Source organism: Chionomys nivalis, chromosome 21 (genome assembly GCF_950005125.1).
Source record: "Chionomys nivalis chromosome 21, mChiNiv1.1, whole genome shotgun sequence".
NCBI classification, from domain to species: domain Eukaryota; kingdom Metazoa; phylum Chordata; class Mammalia; order Rodentia; family Cricetidae; genus Chionomys; species Chionomys nivalis.
Window position 1 is genome coordinate 20,069,419 of NC_080106.1, and position 18,847 is coordinate 20,088,265.

Here is an 18,847-nt window from a genome sequence, read left to right on the forward strand (position 1 = left end):
GACAGCCAGGACTACACAGAGAAATCTTGTTGAAAAACCAAAACAAGCAAACAACCTAACCAGCATAATAATGATAGCTAATGTGTATATAATGGTCATTGTATGCTGGGCAGTACTTAACAAATACTAGTAATGGATAATAATGATAGTTAACATGTATATAACATTCATAGCATGCTAGACAGTACCTAGCAAATATACCACTTACTTCAAGGTGTGTTGACCTCCACACTACTCACTTTTTGGCTGGGTAGTTTAGGTGTTTTATTTTTCTGAAACTGTCCTATAAACTCTGAGATGAATAGGAGCATCCTGTCTCTATACACTGTAGTCCCTTGGGAGAAGCAAAAATCAGTAGTAAATCACTGATTTAATTTACAACTCTTTTCAAATGAACAGACTAGAGATGCCAAATGACTTGACCAAGATAATAAAGTTAGAAAATGGCAGAGCCAGAAATAGAATCCAAGCAGTTTAGTTCTAGAATACATGCTGTTAACCACTGGGGTACATGAAGTATAAAGTACAGGGAGCATGTAATGAGATACAACCAAATGTGGTCAAGTTTCAAGAATTCTTTCTGAGGAGATGGCCGTAAGCCTGAGACTGGAAGAATGAGTTTGAATATAAGAAAGAGTGTCCCAGCCGGGCGGTGGTAGCGCACACCTTTAATCCCAGCACCTGGGAGACAGAGGCAGGCGGATCTCTGTGAGTTCGAGACCAGCCTGGTCTACAAGAGCTAGTTCCAGGACAGGCTCCAAAACCACAGAGAAACCCTGTCTCGAAAAACCAAAAAAAAAAAAGGAAGGAAGGAAGGAAGGAAAGAAGGAAAGAAAGAAAGAAAGAAAGAAAGAAAGAAAGAAAGAAAGAAAGAAAGAAAGAAAGAAAGTCTCAGATAGCATAAGGAAAGTATGTGCAAAATACTGGAGAGAGCCTGAAATAAGATGATCATTAGGGGGTCATTAGAGAGTCAGGCCCAGGTCATGTATCAGTAATGGAGGACTGTGCAAACTGTATGACCAGATTTGTGTTTTGACCAGTTCTTTTCAGTGTGTGAAGGGAGTTTGCATTTATAGTGAGATCAGGTTCATCTTCTTGTTCTTGTGGATATCAGTGGTCCTAGCACAATTCATTTGAATGGGTCATTCATCCCTCCATTCAGTTGTCTCAATTAAGATCACTCATGAGGCAGAGGCAGGAGGATCTCTATGAGTTTGAGACCAGCCTGGTCTATGGCCAGCCAAGACTACATAAAGAGATCCTGTTTTTTTAAAAAAAAAAAACAAAAACCTAGACTCTCAATTTGATTCCATTTATACATGTATCTTTACACTAGCAATGCGTAGTCTTCACTAGCTTGGGGGGGGTGTACATGTGTATACATGCACTTAAGTGCATGTTGTGTGTTTATTTATATGTGTGAGTCCCCAGGTCAGAGGAGACTTTGGGTACCTATTCTGTCACTCTCCTCCTCTTCTCTTGTCCACCTCATTTACTTAAGACCAAGTCTGTCACCGGACTTGAAGTTTGCTGTTTCAGGTAGGCTGGTTGGCCTGGCTTCTTTTCTTTTTCTTTTTTAATTTTTTTAAATGATTTATTAGCTTTATTTTATGTGCATTGGTGTGAAGGTGTCAGATCTTGTGGAACTGCATTTTCAGACAGCTGTGAGCTGTCATATGGGTGCTGGGAATTGAACCCAGGTCCTCTGGAAGAGCAATCCGTGCTCTTAACCGCTAAGCCATATCTCCAGCCCAGCCCCTGGTTTTTTTTTTTTTTCTTTCTTTCTTTCTTTGTTTCTTTTTTTTTTTAAAAAAAAAAAAAAAAGGTGCAGGGGATTCCAACTTAGCAGGGGATTCCAACTTAGGTCCTCATTTTGTACAGCAAGCACTCTTAGCCAGTGAATTCAGGAAGTTCAGGTCCTCAAATTTCATTTTCTCAGGATTGTTTTGGCTGTTCACTGAGATAGATGGTTTAATGGTGTTTCTTAAAATCTCACGGTTCAATTAAGATTAGGGAAGAATATTTTCTTTTACAGAAGCATAGGTAATTTTTATATTGGAGGTAAATGATTCAGGTACTGGCCAGTGAAAAATATGGTTGAAACTGGGTGTAGTAGCACACACCTTTAATCCCAGCACTCAGGAGGCAGAGGCAGGCAGATCTCTGTGAGTTTGAGGCCAGCCTGTTCTACAGAATTCCAGAACAACCAGAGCTTTATAGAGAGACCCTGATAAAGCAAGAAAAAGAAAATGTCTCTATGACAAATAAGGCAATGCAGCCACCAGGCAGAACTATCCTTATGTACCTGGGTTAGGAGGAGGGAGTCTGTGTTTACCTTGTAGCCTTCCATTTAGAGGAATAAAGCATTCTTATTCCATGTGTTCTTTATCTTAGGGAGCTGGACCCCGTCCTGACTGAGGTCACCCTGATGAATGCCCAAAGTGAGCTGTACTTACGCTTCCTCAGGAAGAGGATCAGCGCAGATTTTGAAGTGGGGGACTCCATGGCTTCAGAAGATGTAAAGCAAGGTAAAAAATATTTTTTGAATTGGGTGGGAGGACTGGCATAAGCTGTTGGCACTGTCTTGTCACAGCCAAGCCACAGAGCTCCAAATAAGAAAACACTGAGTTTCTGGACAAAATGTCCTTTAAAGGAAATGTTTAGTGTGCCACATCTTAGAATTAGACTGGAATTTTGAGGCTTCCAAACACTTTATCTAAAGGCAAGGAAAACCAATGTCTATTCATTTCTTACACTTTTCTGTGTGCCGGGTCTCATTTATAGTTAGACTTAATAAAAGTGTGTATGTAAATGTCTGATTAGTGCAAAAGAGCTGTTTACACTAGTGAACTTTAGAAATGACAAACGTTCTGAAACTGGATCGTAGCTATTGTACAAATATCATAAGTTGGTAAAGATCATCGGATTGTGTACATACAATGGTGAATTCTGTGGATTAGAAGTTGCACCTCAGTAAGCTTAAGTATATAGTACAAACAGGATAAGGAAGTACATGCCTCTAGTTCCAGCACTGAGTTATGCAGCAAACCTTTCACAAAGAAAAAATAAGCTGGGCCTGGTGCACACCTTTAATCACAGTACTTTGGAGGCAGAGGCAGGCAGATATTGAGTTTGAGGCCCTGTCTCAAAAGAGGGGTGGGAGGATCTACATAATAGAGAAAGTTTTCCACCCTATCCCAGTCTTCCAGTTCTACCACTCATAATTTTTGAAGAGAAAGATGGCATTGAAAAAAAACAAGGGGTGCTGGAAAGATTGCTCAGTGGTTAAGAGCAATGGCTGCTCTTCCAGAGAACACGGGTTCAGTTCCCAGCACCCACATGGAAGCTCACAACTGCCTTTAACTCTAGTTCCAGGGGATCCAGCAACCTTTTCTGGTGTTTGTGATCACCAGGCACATACATTGTGCGCAGACACACATGTAGGTAAACACTTAAACACATAAAATAAAACAAAAAAAATTTATTTGGAGTCAGGTACTTATCAATGTCAATAACAACCATCACTATTCAGATCTATGTTGTACAGCATAGCAGTCTCCAGGTGCATGTGAGTGACTATAAAAGTTTACCTAATCCTATTTTAAAGATGTATTTATTCATGTATTTTATGTGTTTGAGTGCTCTCTCTTCATGCAAACCAGAAGATGGAATCAGATCCCATTACAGATATTTGTGAGCCACCATGTGGTTACTGAGAATTGAACTCAGGACCTCTGGAAGAACAGTCAAGGGCTCTTAACTGTTGTGCCATCTCTCCAGCCCCTGAAATTAAAATTTAATTAAAGTCAGGCATGTTGGTGTACACCTTTAATCCCAACACTTGGAGGCAAAGGCAAGTGACTCTCTGAATTTGAAGCCAGCTTGGTCTACAAAAGAGTTCCAGGACAGCCAGGTCTACACAGGAAAACCTTATCTTAAAAAAATAAGTTAAAATTGTAAAGTTCAAATTAAAATTCAAAATAAATTTAAAATTTAAATTTCAGTTCTTAGCCACATTTGAAGTCTCAAGAGTGGTAATAAAGCTGAGCATAGTGGCACATCCTGGTAATGCTAGTATTTGGCTGACCTGGACCAGCAAGTCATTCTTGAGTGACAGAGTCCTGAGAAGTAAAATCCAGGGGATTGGAGATAAAGAAGATAGAACAGGTGGGAGACCTTGCATAAAATAATCTTATGCCAAGCAAGTTTTATTAAGAAGTACCATGTCTTTTGTACTATTCCAGGAAAGAATGGAAGAAAGTCAGCGGAAAGCTAATCAAAGTGTTGCACTAGGGGAACGTAGGAGTATCTCAAGGACATTACAGACCAAGCACACAGCAGCCTTAGAACTGATAGCTATAGCCCTGTAAAATGGGAAGAGTTGAGTTCTCAGGATCCAAAGCCACAGCTCCCCCAAGGCCCAGGCCCTAGTCCATTACCGGCTCTACCAACCATATTCCAGGCTTCAAACATCAGGGCCTCAGGAGATATCTCCCGAGGCCCTGGCTTCAGGCTATTACTGGCTCTGCTAAGCATGTTGCCAGTTTTAGAGAATGAGCTATGTTCCATCTCCACACATTAGAGCCTCAGAGAAAGCTTTGGATCAGCCCAGCCCTCAAACACTTGGCTAAGACACAAGTACCACCACAAGGTTGAGTCTACCTAAGGTTATATAGCAAGATTTCACTAAAGGGGTATGAGGATGGGGTGTCCTATCTTGACTTTCTTTCCACATGTATGTATGTTCACATGTCTATGAATGCATGTAGAGGGTGCACATGTATGTGTGTGAAGGCCCAAAGTTCATATTGAGTATCTTCAGTTGCTCTCTACATTACATATTAAAGTAGTGTCTCTTGCTGAGCCCTACTTTGGCTAGCCAGTTTACTCTCTGAATTTCCTGTTTCTGTCTCCCAGGATGGGATTACAAGTAGGCTGCCAACTCCCTGACTTGGTTTTGGTTTTGGTTTGAGACTGGTCTCACTATGTAACCCTAGTTGGCCTAGAACTCACTATGTAGACCATGTGGGCCTGGAATTTACAAAGATCTCCGTACTTTTGACCTCCTGAGTGCTGGAATTGAATGTATGTGCCATCATGTATGATGCTTTCCCCTGACTTTAACATGGATTATTTGAATTCTGGCCCTATGCTTGTACGTCAAGTTCTTTACCCACTGGGCCATTTCCCCAGCCATGCCATAGCTTTTGACTACTATATTGGACAACATAATTATAAAACATGTCTTGCCTGGTGGTGTTGGCACACCCCTTTAGTCCCAGCAGAGAGGCAGAGATAGGTGGATCTCTGTGAGTTCAAGGCCAGCCTGGTCTCCAAGAACTAGTTCCAGGACAACTAGATCTACTACACAGAGAAACTCTGTCTCAGAAAACAAAAACACCATGTCCTGGGCTGGCAAAATGGCTCAGACCATGAGAGTGCTTGCTACACAAGCCTCACGACCTGAGTTCAGTCCCTAGAACCTATGTTAGAAAGAAAGAACTGTCTCCCTAAAAGTTGTCCTCTGACCTCCACAAGAGCACTACGGCATGCATGGGCCACACTCTCACACATTATTCACACACAACAAACACAGTAATAATAAATATATTTTAAAATTTCTACCATCACAGATATACCTCCTGAACAGCTAGACAGTGCTGATATAGAGGATAATAATGTGCTTTATATCTAATATATATTGGTCTTTGCCCTGGAAGCATGCATCTTTTGTCTTCTGTGCAATCTTGGAGAACTGTTGAAAAGGAATTAAATTATTTGTACAAAATTGTTTACTCTAAAAGAAGTGACTTTATTCATGGAAAATACGAACCTGTTTGGAACAAAAACCAGAAGAGAACTTGAAAAATGAAAAACATTGCTGTTTTCCTTGGGGGGAAAGTGAATATTCCTTTCTTGGCTGTCCCCTAGAGCACCAGAAGTGCCTGGACAAACTCCTCAATAACTGCCTATTGAGCTGTACCATGCAGGAGCTAATTGGCTTCTATATTACCATGGAGGAGTACTTCATGAGGGAGACTGTCAATAAGGTAGGACATTAGGATACATCTCTTGCAAGTGGAGCTTCCTGTCCAAGAAGCCAGGCTGAATGAAATGACTGAGACCTGTCATATTTCTTGGTCCTGCTTTGAGAGTGCTTTCCAATGCATACTGGGTAGCACTGCTGTGTGTAAGAGGACATCTCCGGAGTTGTCACACTCTTCATGTTTCCAGCTGGGTCTTTCCCAAAGGTTACAAGAGAACAGCTCAGCTCCCTATAGAGCCTTGTTCCCTGCCTCCCTGCAGGTATACTGACATCCCAGATATTGGATGTCACCAAGGCAGAGGCCCCAAATACTCAGTTTTCTAATGTAGTGATCATGTTGTTTTGTTAAGGTATAGAAAAGGGTGCAGAAGCTGGGCTGGTATAAACAAAACTATCTAGAACATTCAGAACTGGGACACTCACTGAGGGCTTTGCCTTTTGTTAGGCTGTGGCTCTGGATACCTATGAAAAGGGTCAGCTGACGTCCAGCATGGTGGATGATGTCTTCTACATTGTTAAAAAGTGCATTGGGCGAGCACTTTCCAGCTCTAACATCGACTGTCTCTGTGCCATGATCAACCTTGCCACCAGAGAGCTGGAAGCTGACTTCAGGTACTGTTGACTCCCTTCCTGCTTTTGAGGCATAAAAATTCTAGGTGTATCTTGATTCCTCGGTCAGACCTGTTTCTTTTTGTGTCAAATTCAGTCCCAAACAATATTAAGCTAGCTGGACATGATGGCACACGCCTTTAATCCCAGCACTTGGGAGGCAGAGGCAGGTGGAACTCTGAGTTTGAGGCCAGCCTGGTCTACAGAACAAGTTCCCAGATAGCCAGGACTCAGAGAAACTCTGCCTCGAAAAAACAAAGAAACAAAAACTTTGAAGCTACTGTTCCTAATATAATATCCATAGCTTGGAGCAACTGTCCATCAGCCTTAAGTACCTTGCTACTTTACTTAACCTAATCATTAAAGTATGTTGAACGTGTCATTACCCTCAGACCCAAAAGAAAAGCATGTGGTTTAGATAAAAAACAGTTATAAAGGGCTGGAGAGATGGCTCAGAGGTTAAGAGCATTGCCTGCTCTTCCAAAGGTCCTGAGTTCAATTCCCAGCAACCACATGGTGACTCACAACCATCTATAATGGGGTCTGGTGCCCTCTTCTGGCCTGCAGGCGGACACACAGACAGAATACTGTATACATAATAAATAAATAAATATTAAAAAAAAAACAGTTATAAAGACATATTTTCCATCTCTACAAGCCAAGGACTATACTGATAGCCCCCACCCTCTTACTGTTTTTTGGTTTTTTTCAGGCTATACTGGAACTTGGCTCTGTAGTCCGTGCTGGCCTCAAACTCAGAGACCCACCTGCCTCTGCCTCCTGTGTGCTGAGATTAAAAGTGTGTGCCACCATGCCCAGTTCAGCTCCCCCCAATATTTAATTGTATAGAAATCTTGATGTAGGGCAGATGAGATGGCTCGGCAGGTAAAGATACTTGCTGCTAAATCTGATAACCTAAATTTACTCTCTAGAGCCCACATAGGGGAAGGTAACCCAACTCTTGCAAGTCATTCCCTCCCTCATCTACACAAATTTGCTGTAGCATGTGTCCCCTCACACAAAGTAAAGAAATTGATATGAGAACTGTGCTTTCAGTTTTGTAGATGTGGAACTGGGGCTTAGAGAGACTGTATCCTTTGTCATGGGCCACTTACCTCTGAAGTAGAACAGAAAGTCCAGTATTGACTTGACTCAAAGTGTCTTCTTCAGCTCCAACGTGTCACTGCTTTTCACTGAGCTCTACTGTCCCCTCTTTGATGACGCTCAGTGGTAATAACTGAAAGCCTGATGAAGAAGCAGACATTAGCTAGAACCACAGTGACCCTGTCAGAACCATCACAGACAGTGTGGTTGCTGAAGAAGAGTGGGGTCCATCCCAAAAGAGCAGCTGGTACAGAGAGTCCGGGTAGTGGGTGCTCTGTTTTTGCTGTCCTGTCGGCCAGGTTGAACACTAACTTGGCACATGCTCTTCTGCCCCACAGGGATGTTCTGTGTAATAAACTACGGATGGGCTTCCCAGCCACCACCTTTCAAGACATCCAGCGTGGGGTAACAAGTGCTGTGAACATCATGCACAGCAGCCTCCAGCAGGGCAAGTTTGACACAAAAGGCATTGAGAGCACCGATGAAGCCAAGCTGTCCTTTCTGGTAGGTGGCCCTCAGGCTCGCAGCTGGGTCAGGTGGTTTTTTTTTTTTTTTTTTTTTTTTTTTTTTTAAGGGTTTTTATTGTTTTAAAACAGGTTTTATAGCCAAGGCTGGTCTCAAACTTGATACATAATGAAAGATGACCTTTGACTTCAGTCTTCCTGCTTCTGCCTTTGGAGTGTGGGGAGTATAGGTGTGTGTCCTGTTTTAGCAGTGCTAGGCATGGCGTTCTCTACCAACTGAGCCACATTCCCAGCTCCCTTGAGAGGTTAGACTGCAACCTCTTGGCCAGATTATAAAAAACCTCAGGGTGAAGAGTTTTCCTCTAGAACTTAATAGAAAAGGAAAATAGCTTTAAGGAACATTCCTCTAGGTTCTGAAACCACTTCCTACCCAGGAACCTGCTCTGAGCAAACCTGAGGCATAATGTTTTTTGTTTGTTTGTTTTTGCTTTTCTTTTTTGCCAAAAGCCTGGGTTCTTTACTTCTCCTCAGTGTTCTTCCCAGGACTCCTCTGCCAAGCTGTTGAGGGGCTCTACAGTGTATGCATCCACCACAAAACCAACTCTAATGTCTATGTCAGGCTTCTATATGTTTTTCTGAGAAGAAGCCACAGTCTTGATGGATACCAATCCATTATGCCACCCAATGCTACTTTTCTAGTAACTTCCTTTTTGGAACATGCATGTAATCTTAGCACTTGGGAAGCTGAGAAAGGTAGATAATGAATTCAGGGTTATCCTGGACTACTATCAAGATGTTTCAAGGAGGACAGAAGGCATTTAGCCACACAAGCGAGAGATGTGATGAAGTCGTGAGTCTTCCCATCGTATGGTAACAGGGACAGAGAAATCCAAAAGGATGAAAGCGTCTGTACAGGGTAGCAGCCAGTTTGTAACATACTGAAGAACACAAAAAGAATCTGAGGTTCATAATCAGGTCTCTCTGGCACGTGCTGACTTGACATATGGGAATAGCACTGTTATAGGTCCTTTGTGTCCTGTTTTCCATAACACTAGACTTGAGTTTGGTGCCTGAGGCCTAGAGGCTGAAGGAAACTTCCAAAGCTGAACTTTTAGTCAACAGTCCACAGATAGATTGTATGCAAAAAATGTGTCCATGCAGTTCTTAGTGCTCCGCTTCTATCAGATTCATGTTCTTGGTCTCAGAGACATTGCCTAAAACTTGCTACCTTACCCTGCACAGGTAAATCACACTAACTAGTTACCATACAGATCCAACATGGTTATTTAAGATGCCTTGTCCTTTTTCTGACATTGAAAATTTTTTTTAATATTTATTTTATTATGTATATAGTATTCTGTCTGTGTGTATGCCTGCAGATCAGAAGAGGGCACCAGACCTCATTACAGATGGTTGTGAGCCACCATGTGGTTGCTGGGAGTTGAATTCAGGACCTTTGGGAAGAGCAGGCAATGCTCTTAACCACTGAGCCATCTCTCCAGCCCGAAAATTTTTCCCTTGAGATAACTGTAGTGGTTAATCCCAGCACTCAGGATATCACGGGTGTTCTCCAAAAGGAGGATCAACCTAGGCTGGTAGTGTACATTTATAATCCCATCACCTGGGATTATAAATTTTGTTTTGAGCCAAAACCTCACCAACTTGCTGGGCGGTGGCAGCACATGCCTTTAATCCCAGCACTTTTGAGGCCAGCCTGGCCTATGAAGTAAGTTCCAGAATAGCCAGAGCTGTTACACAGAGGAAACCCTGTCTCAAAAATAAAAAAGTCAGCCAGGCGGTGGTGGCGCACGCCTTTAATCCCAGCACTCGGGAGGCAGAGGCAGGCGGATCTCTGTGAGTTCGAGACCAGCGTGGTCTACAAGAGCTAGTTCCAGGACAGGCTCCAAAACCACAGAGAAACCCTGTCTCGAAAAACCAAAAAAAATAAAATAAAATAAAAATAAAAAGTAAAAAAATAAAAAAGTCTCACAAACTTACTCAGGCTTGCCTAGTTCCTCTGTAGCCCAGGTGACCTTGAATGTGCACCTGTCCTTCCCCAGCCTTTGAACAGCTGGATTACTGGCACAGACTACAAGCCTAGTTGGTCTTTTGTTTCAGGCCTCCTAAACCTCACCCATCTACCTTCCTAATACTTCCCCACCACTTGACTTCTGTCCCCAGGGCTAGCCAGCGAGAGCCTTCACTCCGCTTCTCTGCTCTGTGAAAATTTCCCATTTAGACAGTTTCATTGTTAGAAGACCCACATGATACGGCAAAAAGAAAGGTGGTGCTAAATGCTTGGTTACAGATTTCTGGTTTTAAGTGTTCCAAACACTTAAAATGTCATTACTTCCACCACAAAGCCTGTCTTGACGTTTTGTTTGTGAACTTAGCCGTTAATGGCTGAACCATTTCTCCAGCCCCACAAAGCCTATTTTGTATGACACTTTGATTCATTTGGCTGTCAAAATGAATTCCCCAACTCTCCTGACATCCCATTTGCCTTGAGCAGGCATAAACCCAGTGAATCCATGTTTACAAAGATTGTTAGTCCAAGGGAAACTCTAAAAGTCCATACCATTTGAACCCAAATCCATTTTCTCTTGACAGTTATTCTTGGTGCCCTTAAAAGCCTGGGAAACACTGGGTTGCGACCTTTATCCTTCAGCTGTCATAACAGGACAGTTTCTCTGGAAACAGTGTTAGCAGGCCTGTGCTATAGCCTCATTTCCCTTACCCAGCCCTGTTTGGAGGGGCCTAAGCTGCAGTGTCATTCTCCAGTACTGACTGCATGGTGCCAGCCGACTTCCAGTTCAAACCCCTCTGCATCTGGGATTCTCCTTTACCCTAAAACCTGTAAGTTCCTCAGTCATGGCTCCTTCCTGCCCTGTCCTCCAGCTATGCCACCCACTGACCAGCCAGAGACCATGAGAGTCCCCCAAATATTTTAATCCTACAACCCATAGTCTCTATACCCGTATTCCAGACCACAACTGTGTTTTTATGGCATTTACCTGCTCTAAAACATCCTGCCAGAAGCTGGACATGGTGACGTACATCTGTAAACTCAGGAAGTAGAGACAGAATCCAGAGTTCAAGGCCAGCTTCATCAACATAGCAAGTTTGAAGACAGGGTAGACTACATGAGACCCTCTTAAAATCGGGGTGGCAGTGCTGGTGAAATAGCTTATTAGTTAAGAGCATTTGCTGAGTATTTTATTTTTTAACTTTTATTTATTTATTTTTGTTTATGTATATGAGTGTTTTGCCTGTGTGTGTGTGTGTGTGTGTGTGTGTGTGTGTGTGTGTGTGTGTGTGTGTACATACTGTGCATGCTTAGTTTCTACAGGTGTCAGAAAAGGTTGTCAGATCCCCTATAACTAGAGTTTGGATGGTTGTGAGCTAAGTGATGTATGGGTGCTAAGACCCAAACCTGGGTCCTCTACAAGAATAACAAATGCTCTCTTAACTACTGTGCTACCTCTCCAGGCCCTGTACTTGCTGTTCTGTTCCCAGTATGAATGGTGGCTCATAACCATCTGTAACTCCAGTTCTAGGAGTTCCAGTGCCTGCCCTTTTCTGGCCTCTGTACCAGGCATATACATGTGCAAATACATATGTGCAAGCAAAATATTCACACATGTTAAAAAAAAAGTTTCTACCAGGCATAGTGGCATAGGCCTGCAGTTCCAGTACTTGGCAGGTAGAGGCAGTGAATCCTTGCTCTAGAGGGAGTTTGAGGCCAGCCTGGACTATATGAGACTTCCTCAAGCCGAAGGAGAGGCTGAGATATACCTTAGTGGCAGAGTACTTACTCAGCATGGCCTGTGTTTGATCCTTAGCAGCACAGGTGGGAAGAAAAGGAATAGGAAAGTGAGCCAAAGAGAGGCTGACAAGGGGGTGGAATGTTCTCATCAGTTTGAATGAATGGAACATGAGCATTCTGGCTTTGTAAATTCAGTCAACCATCTCCAACATAGAGCCTTTCTTGAGTACCTTAAACCAAAGATGATTTCCTCTAGATGGTCATATTTGTACCTTATTACTTTTGTTTCCATACTGCCATTTTTTTTAAAGGCAGGGATTCATATATCCCAGGTCAGCCTCAACTTACTATCTCACTATTCAGCCAAGGGTGACTGAATTTCTGATCTTCCAGCTTTGCCTCTTGAGTACTGGAATTATAGGTGAGCCCTACCATGTCTGGCTTATGCAGTGCTGGGAATCAGACCAAGGGCTTTTTTTTTTTTTTTTTTTGGTTTTTCGAGACAGGGTTTCTCTGTAGCTTTGGAGCCTGTCCTGGAACTCCCTTTGTAGACCAGGCTGGCCTCGAACTCACAGAGATCTGCCTGTCTCTGCCTCCCGAGTGCTGGGATTAAAGGGGTGCGCCAGCACCGCCCAGCACCAAGGGCTTTTTGTATGTTCTGTAAACATTCTACCAACTGAGCCACATCACCTTTACTGCTTTTTTTAAAATGATTATCTGTGTATGTATATGTCTCTGTGAGAGATTAAACACATGTGGGAAAGGAGGGTGTGCATGCTTGTCATTCAGGGAATTTTGGAGTCCTTGGAGCTGTAGTTATAGGCATTTTTAGGTGCTGGCATACAAACTCAAGCACTCATGTCTGTGTAGTGAGCATTCTTAACTGCAGAGCTGTCTCTCCAATCCCCATGCTGCCTTTTTTGGTTGCTCTTTCTACACCTTGTCTCAGGAACAGGTAAGTCAGAAAAGGAGGAGCCCTTAGCCTATACTAGGGATTCATGTGTTCTATCTAATCCCAGCTCTAGTGTTGAGGGCTTTCCATCTTTTTTTTTTTTTTTTTTTTTTTGGTTTTTCGAGACAGGGTTTCTCTGTGGCTTTGGAGCCTGTGGGCTTTCCATCTTGAATTTGTGCCTCCATCCCTGTTTTATTTTTATCATAGTGTTTATCACTATCTGAATTTACATACATATCGGAGTTGGGAGGCTGGACCAGGGCTGGGTGCTAGGAATTCAGTCCAGGGTTTTGTCCTTGCTAAGCACATTCTTACTGTTGGTTGTTTTACTCTTTGGCTCTTTTGGGGGGCTCACCCAGCTCCCAAATAAATCACACATGGAAGCTTGTTCCTAGTTAGGAATGCCTAGTTAGGAATGTTTGCCTTATATCTAACCTATTTATTTATTTCTCTTCCTATTTATACTTTCTGCCTGCCAGCCCCACCTATCCTTGCTCCTACCTCGCTATTGACCGTTCAGTGCTTTCTTAGACCATCAGTTGTTTTAGACAGGCAAAGAATCACAGCTTCACAGAGTTAAACAAATGCAGCAGAAACAAAAGCAATGCATCTTTACGTATTAAACAAATGTTCCACAGCATAAACAAAGTAACACACCTTAAAATACTATTTCCGGCTGGATGGGTAGTGGCACACACCTTTAATCCCAGCACTCGGGAGGGGGCGGATCTCTGTGAGTTCAAGGCCAGCCTGGTCTACAAAGCTAGTTCCAGGACAGGCTCCAAAGCAACACAGAGAAACCATGTCTCAAAAAACCAAAAACCAATCAATCAAACAAACAAACAAACAAACAAAATACTATTTTCCAACACATTTTATCACTGAAGTATACTGCCTACTGTAGGGAGTGTGTATTTTGTCTGTTTTTTCAGGGTTTTTTTTTCCCCAGTATCTAGGACAGTGCCTGGTCTATCACAAGTCTATTACATTCTTTACCAAACATGGTCATCTTGAGCCCAGGACTTAACACATACCTCTTTGTCTGAATTAAGTAATCTGTAAGTAATATGGAGCCAGGTGTGTTACTTCTGCAGTCAGTATGGTTTTGCTGCTTTGGTATTGGGAACATGAGAAAGCATGAGCCTAGCTCACCATTCTGTCTGGGCCAAGATCTGTTTATCCTGCCTAATAACAGTGGTGCTGGCTTTCCTTAGCTGGGTCTAAACTCAAGCTGGAACTTCTCTGAACCACAAGAAATGTAGCTGTCAGCCATTTTGGATATTGTCGGAGTGGACTGCAAACCCAACAATCAGGAAATAATGTTCCTTTCTCGTCATCTTCCAGGTGACTCTGAATAATGTGGAAGTCTGCAGTGAAAATATCTCAACTCTGAAGAAGACTCTGGAGGTACAAGTGAAATTGTCTATCAGCTTTTAGTAGATAGAGCCACACTTGGTGGAGAAAAGGCACTGAACACCTGTCCTCAGGTGACTGAGCATTGGCTGACACGGAGACCCATTTGTAGGATTCCAGTAGTGATTGGCAGTTTAGCAAGAGCTCTATGGACCTCCTGGGGATGATAACCATGACCAAGTCCTTCCATTCTAGCCTCAGTTCTCTGTTCTATAGTGTCCTGCTCTGCTTTGTTGAGTGCTCTCATGAAATAGAGTTGAGCATGCTTCATAAAAGTACTTAAAAACTGTTTTAGGGGCTAGAAAGCTACCTGAGCAGTTAAGAACACTTACTGTTCTTCCAAAGAACCCAAGTTTTTGAGACAGGGTCTCACTGGTAGCCCTGGCTGGCCTGAAATTCACCAAGATCCTCCTGCCTCTGCCTCGTGAGTGCTGGCATTAAAGGTGTGCATCTGTTCCCTCTTATAGAGAGGGGAATTGAAGCTTCACAACTAAATTGTTTGCCTAAGTTATTTAGGAAATACATGACTGAACCAAAACTTAAACTTAGAAAAGTTAACCTTAAATGTTTTTGTTGTTGTTCATTGTTTCCCTGTGTAGCCCTGGCTGTCCTGGAACTCACTTCGTAAACTAGGCTGGCCTTGAACTCACAAAGATATGCCTCCCTCTCCCTCTCCAGTGCCAGGACCTAACTGTGTATACCACTGCCTGGCATTTTTTCTTTTTCTTTTTTTTTTTCTTTTTAAGGCTCATTTATTTTTACGTGCATTGACATTTTGCCTGTATGTATGTCTGTGTGAGGGTGCCAGATCTCCTGGAACTGGAGTTACAGACAGATGTGAGCTGCCATGTGTTTGCTGGGAATTGAACCCAGGTCCTCTGGAAGAGCAGCCATTGTTCTTCACCACTAAGCCATCTCTCCAGCCCTGTTAGCCTTAAATGTGTGTGTGTGTGTAAACTTCTACCATTTCTGTTTCTTGTCTCTTCCCCGACACTGGTACCCCCGCATTAGAAGAACGGGGAGGGTGAAAGCAGAAAGCCACCATTACAGAATCTTCTCAGAGAACCCTCTCTGCCCTGCTTATATTCCAATGGCAATGGCGTAGGCACAGTCAATTTCTTTTTTTTTTTTTTTTTTTTTTTAGGATTTTTGAGACAGGGTTTCTCCGTAGCTTTTTGGTTCCTGTCCTGGAACTAGCTCTTGTAGACTAGGCTGGCCTCGAACTCACAGAGATCCGCCTGCCTCTGCCTCCCGAGTGCTGGGATTAAAGGCATGCGCCACCACTGCCCGGCTTCACAGTCGATTTCTAAAGCTTTATTTTCCCCTAGAGTGACTGCACCAAGCTGTTCAGTCAGGGCATTGGAGGGGAACAGGCCCAGGCCAAGTTTGACAGCTGCCTTTCTGACTTAGCTGCAGTGTCCAACAAATTTCGAGACCTCTTACAGGTAAGACCTCATGCTGTTACCATGATGCTCTGAGAAGACTGTTAGCTGGCTTACTATAGGCTCCACTGTGCGCAGGGATACAGGGGTGTGGGAAAGAGGATGAAACATGCCAGTCACTGAAGGCATGCAAACCCCTTGAGACTAAAGGCCCCACAGTTATTTTTTTTAGTTTGTATCACATGAACAAGCCCATATCCTTTAGAATTTTTGCTTGGTGATCCCAAAATGACAAGAGCCCTCAGAAAGATGCGCAGAGGAATTGAACCACATGGTTCAATGATGCTTGACCTTAGCCACAGGCACTTGACCACAGCCACTAGGCATTATGAAATCACTGTAGCATGCTTTCTTTCTTTTCTTTTTTGTTTTTTGTTGTTTTGTTTTGTTTTTTGAGACAGGGTTTCTCTGTGTAGCTTTGGAGCCTGTCCTGGAACTCACTCTGTAGACCAGTCTGGCCTTGAACTCACAGAGATCCACCTGCCTCTGCTTTCCAAATGCTGGGATTAAAGGCATGCACCACCACTGCCCAGTTTGTAGCGCAATTTCTAATTGGTCTTAATAAAACCCGGAATCAGATACTAAGGAGTGAAAGCTGAAAGATCAGAGAAGCAGAGCAGCCAGCCACTAGTACTTACCTCTACAAAATCCTCAGACTAAATGGGGTAGCCTGTTTCTACAAGTCCTCAGACTGAATTCTGAACTCTTCCTGCCTTATATTTCTCTCTTTACCCCTCCGTATCATTTCCTGTCTTCACCTTCCCAGTGCTGTGATTAAAGGTGTGAGCCACCACTGCTTGGCTCTGTTTCTCTTTTAGACTAATTCAATATAAAGTGGCCCAGGGTAGCTTTGAATTCACAGACATCACTCTGCCTCTGTCTCTCTAGTACCACCACTGCCTGGCCTCTATGGCTAACTAGGGTGGCGAGCTCTAATCTTCAGGCAAGCTTTATTTGTTAAAGCACAAACAAAATATCACCACAGATCACCTTTTGAGATTTACTAAGGCAATCTCAGGACCTCTTCTCTGGACCTGAATCTCTACAGATCTGGAAAGGGACGTGTTCCTGGCTTTTATTGTCATGACCTCCACTATGGTTCTTGAAGCGCCTGCTCAGCTGCAGGAGTCATGAGAGGGGTAGAAGAAACATACGATGTGTCTCTGTCCTGTCTTGGTGCAGGAAGGGCTGGCGGAGCTCAACAGTTCAGCAGTCAAGCCGCAAGTTCAACCTTGGATCAACACCTTTCTCTCAGTCTCCCACAACATCGAGGAGGTCAGTCTGACACAACAGTCATCAAAGGTAGTGAATCATCTGAACAGACTAGACCTAACGTCAGCTCATCTCCACCTCCATCAAAGACTGGATTCCTCCCAGGAAACAGTTTGTTCCTGCTGTCAGCATGGCTCAGAGAAATATGTGAAGGGATCTTGTCTTCACGTGACTCATCTTTACTGAGGCACAGCACATTTTGCCCCATCTGTCATAGACCTAGGAGCCCTTTTTAGTTTTGAGAGTCTCACTGTGTAACCATCTAAGAGCTTTATTCTCCTGGCCTAGCCTCTCCCTCGTAAATGGAGCACTGCTGCAGCCCAGAGCTGTTAGCTGGATATAGGAGCATTGCTGCTCAGCCTCGGACTCAAGCTGCTTTTCTGGGGTTAGTTAGGGGATTTGTTTGTTTGGGTTTGTGTTTTTAAACAGGAAATGATTTTATTTTTATTTTATTAGGCAAGGGTCTCATTTCATTGTATAACTGAGGCTGTTATCAAACTTAAGGCAATCCTGCCTTGGTCTTTGAAATTATAGATGTAAAATGCCACGCTCATTCAGGCTGATTTTATAGTCAGAAGCTACAGGAAGAAAGAACTTATTTCATCTACTTAAAAGGGCAGAGGAAGGATGAAGGTGAGTAGTAATTCTTAGATAGAGGCCCTTTACAACCCCCACTTGCTTCTGATCATAGGAAGAATTCAATGACTATGAGGCCAATGACCCTTGGGTACAGCAGTTCATCCTTAACCTGGAACAGCAGATGGCAGAGTTCAAGGTAATTACCCCTTCTGCCCTCGGCATCCTGTGGAGTCCAAAGGCTCACTGAGTCGTCTGTGGGGATACTACCTCTTCATGGAACTGTCTCACTGGAAGACTCCAGTGTAAAGGCAGAGGGACTGGATGAACTCTACTGATACAAGCTTTGTGCAGGCCAGCCTGTCTCCAGTCATCTATGACAGCCTGACGGGCCTCATGACCAGCCTTGTTGCTGTTGAACTAGAGAAAGTGGTTCTGAAGTCCACCTTCAATAGGGTAAGTTCAAAGGAATATGGGCCCACAGCTCTCCCCTATTCCATCCCAGAATTTATGTCCTCTCTGCCACCAGCACCGCCTGCTTAGCTAGACCCAGTTCTGTCTGGCTTCTGAGGCACTAGAACAGACTGGAGTCACAGGCCTAGTGGTGGTCTTGCCTGCTAGTTCTTTTTTTTTTCTATCGGTCTGTCTGTCTGTCTGTCTGTCTGTCTGTCTATCTATCTATCTATCTATCTATCTATCTATCTATCTATCTATCTATCTATCTATCTATCTATCTATCTATCTATCGTGGGGAGCACATGCCACAGTGTACATGTGGACAACTTTGCAGTCATCCTGGTTCTCCATGTGGGTTCTAGGAATCAAACTCAGATCATGGGTTGGTGGCAAGCACCCCTACCTGCTGAGCCATATCTTCAGCCTTTGCTCCCAGTTCTGAGGACCACTGGATTCTAGTTGTTTCATCATAGGGCCAGGCCTTAAACAGAGACAAGGTTTGTGTTCATTCTCTGGTAGCTTGGCGGTCTGCAGTTTGACAAGGAACTGAGGTCACTCATTGCCTACCTTACCACGGTGACAACCTGGACCATCCGAGACAAGTTCGCCCGGCTCTCCCAAATGGCTACAATCCTCAATCTAGAGCGGGTATGTGACTGGGAAGAGTTCATAGCCAAATTTGGAACCCTGCCACTCCCTCATTTGCAAGTAGCACAGTTCTACAAGGTACCCTCCTGTGTGTCCCTG

At 43.5% G+C, this 18,847-nt stretch overlaps 1 protein-coding gene across 2 annotated transcripts in view; it reads left to right on the top strand.

The window, feature by feature from the left end:
- The window catches only part of Cog4 (component of oligomeric golgi complex 4), a 36,206-nt gene that overhangs the window by 15,832 nt on the left and 1,527 nt on the right, over nucleotides 1-18,847 (top strand). For both annotated transcript variants that reach the window (XM_057753327.1, XM_057753328.1), the window contains 10 exons: nucleotides 2,395-2,528; nucleotides 5,932-6,050; nucleotides 6,492-6,658; nucleotides 8,098-8,263; nucleotides 14,286-14,348; nucleotides 15,683-15,799; nucleotides 16,979-17,071; nucleotides 17,760-17,843; nucleotides 17,999-18,100; nucleotides 18,620-18,748. In XM_057753327.1, the coding sequence (XP_057609310.1) occupies nucleotides 2,395-2,528; nucleotides 5,932-6,050; nucleotides 6,492-6,658; nucleotides 8,098-8,263; nucleotides 14,286-14,348; nucleotides 15,683-15,799; nucleotides 16,979-17,071; nucleotides 17,760-17,843; nucleotides 17,999-18,100; nucleotides 18,620-18,748 (1,174 nt within the window). The remainder of the gene's footprint in view (nucleotides 1-2,394; nucleotides 2,529-5,931; nucleotides 6,051-6,491; nucleotides 6,659-8,097; nucleotides 8,264-14,285; nucleotides 14,349-15,682; nucleotides 15,800-16,978; nucleotides 17,072-17,759; nucleotides 17,844-17,998; nucleotides 18,101-18,619; nucleotides 18,749-18,847) is intronic.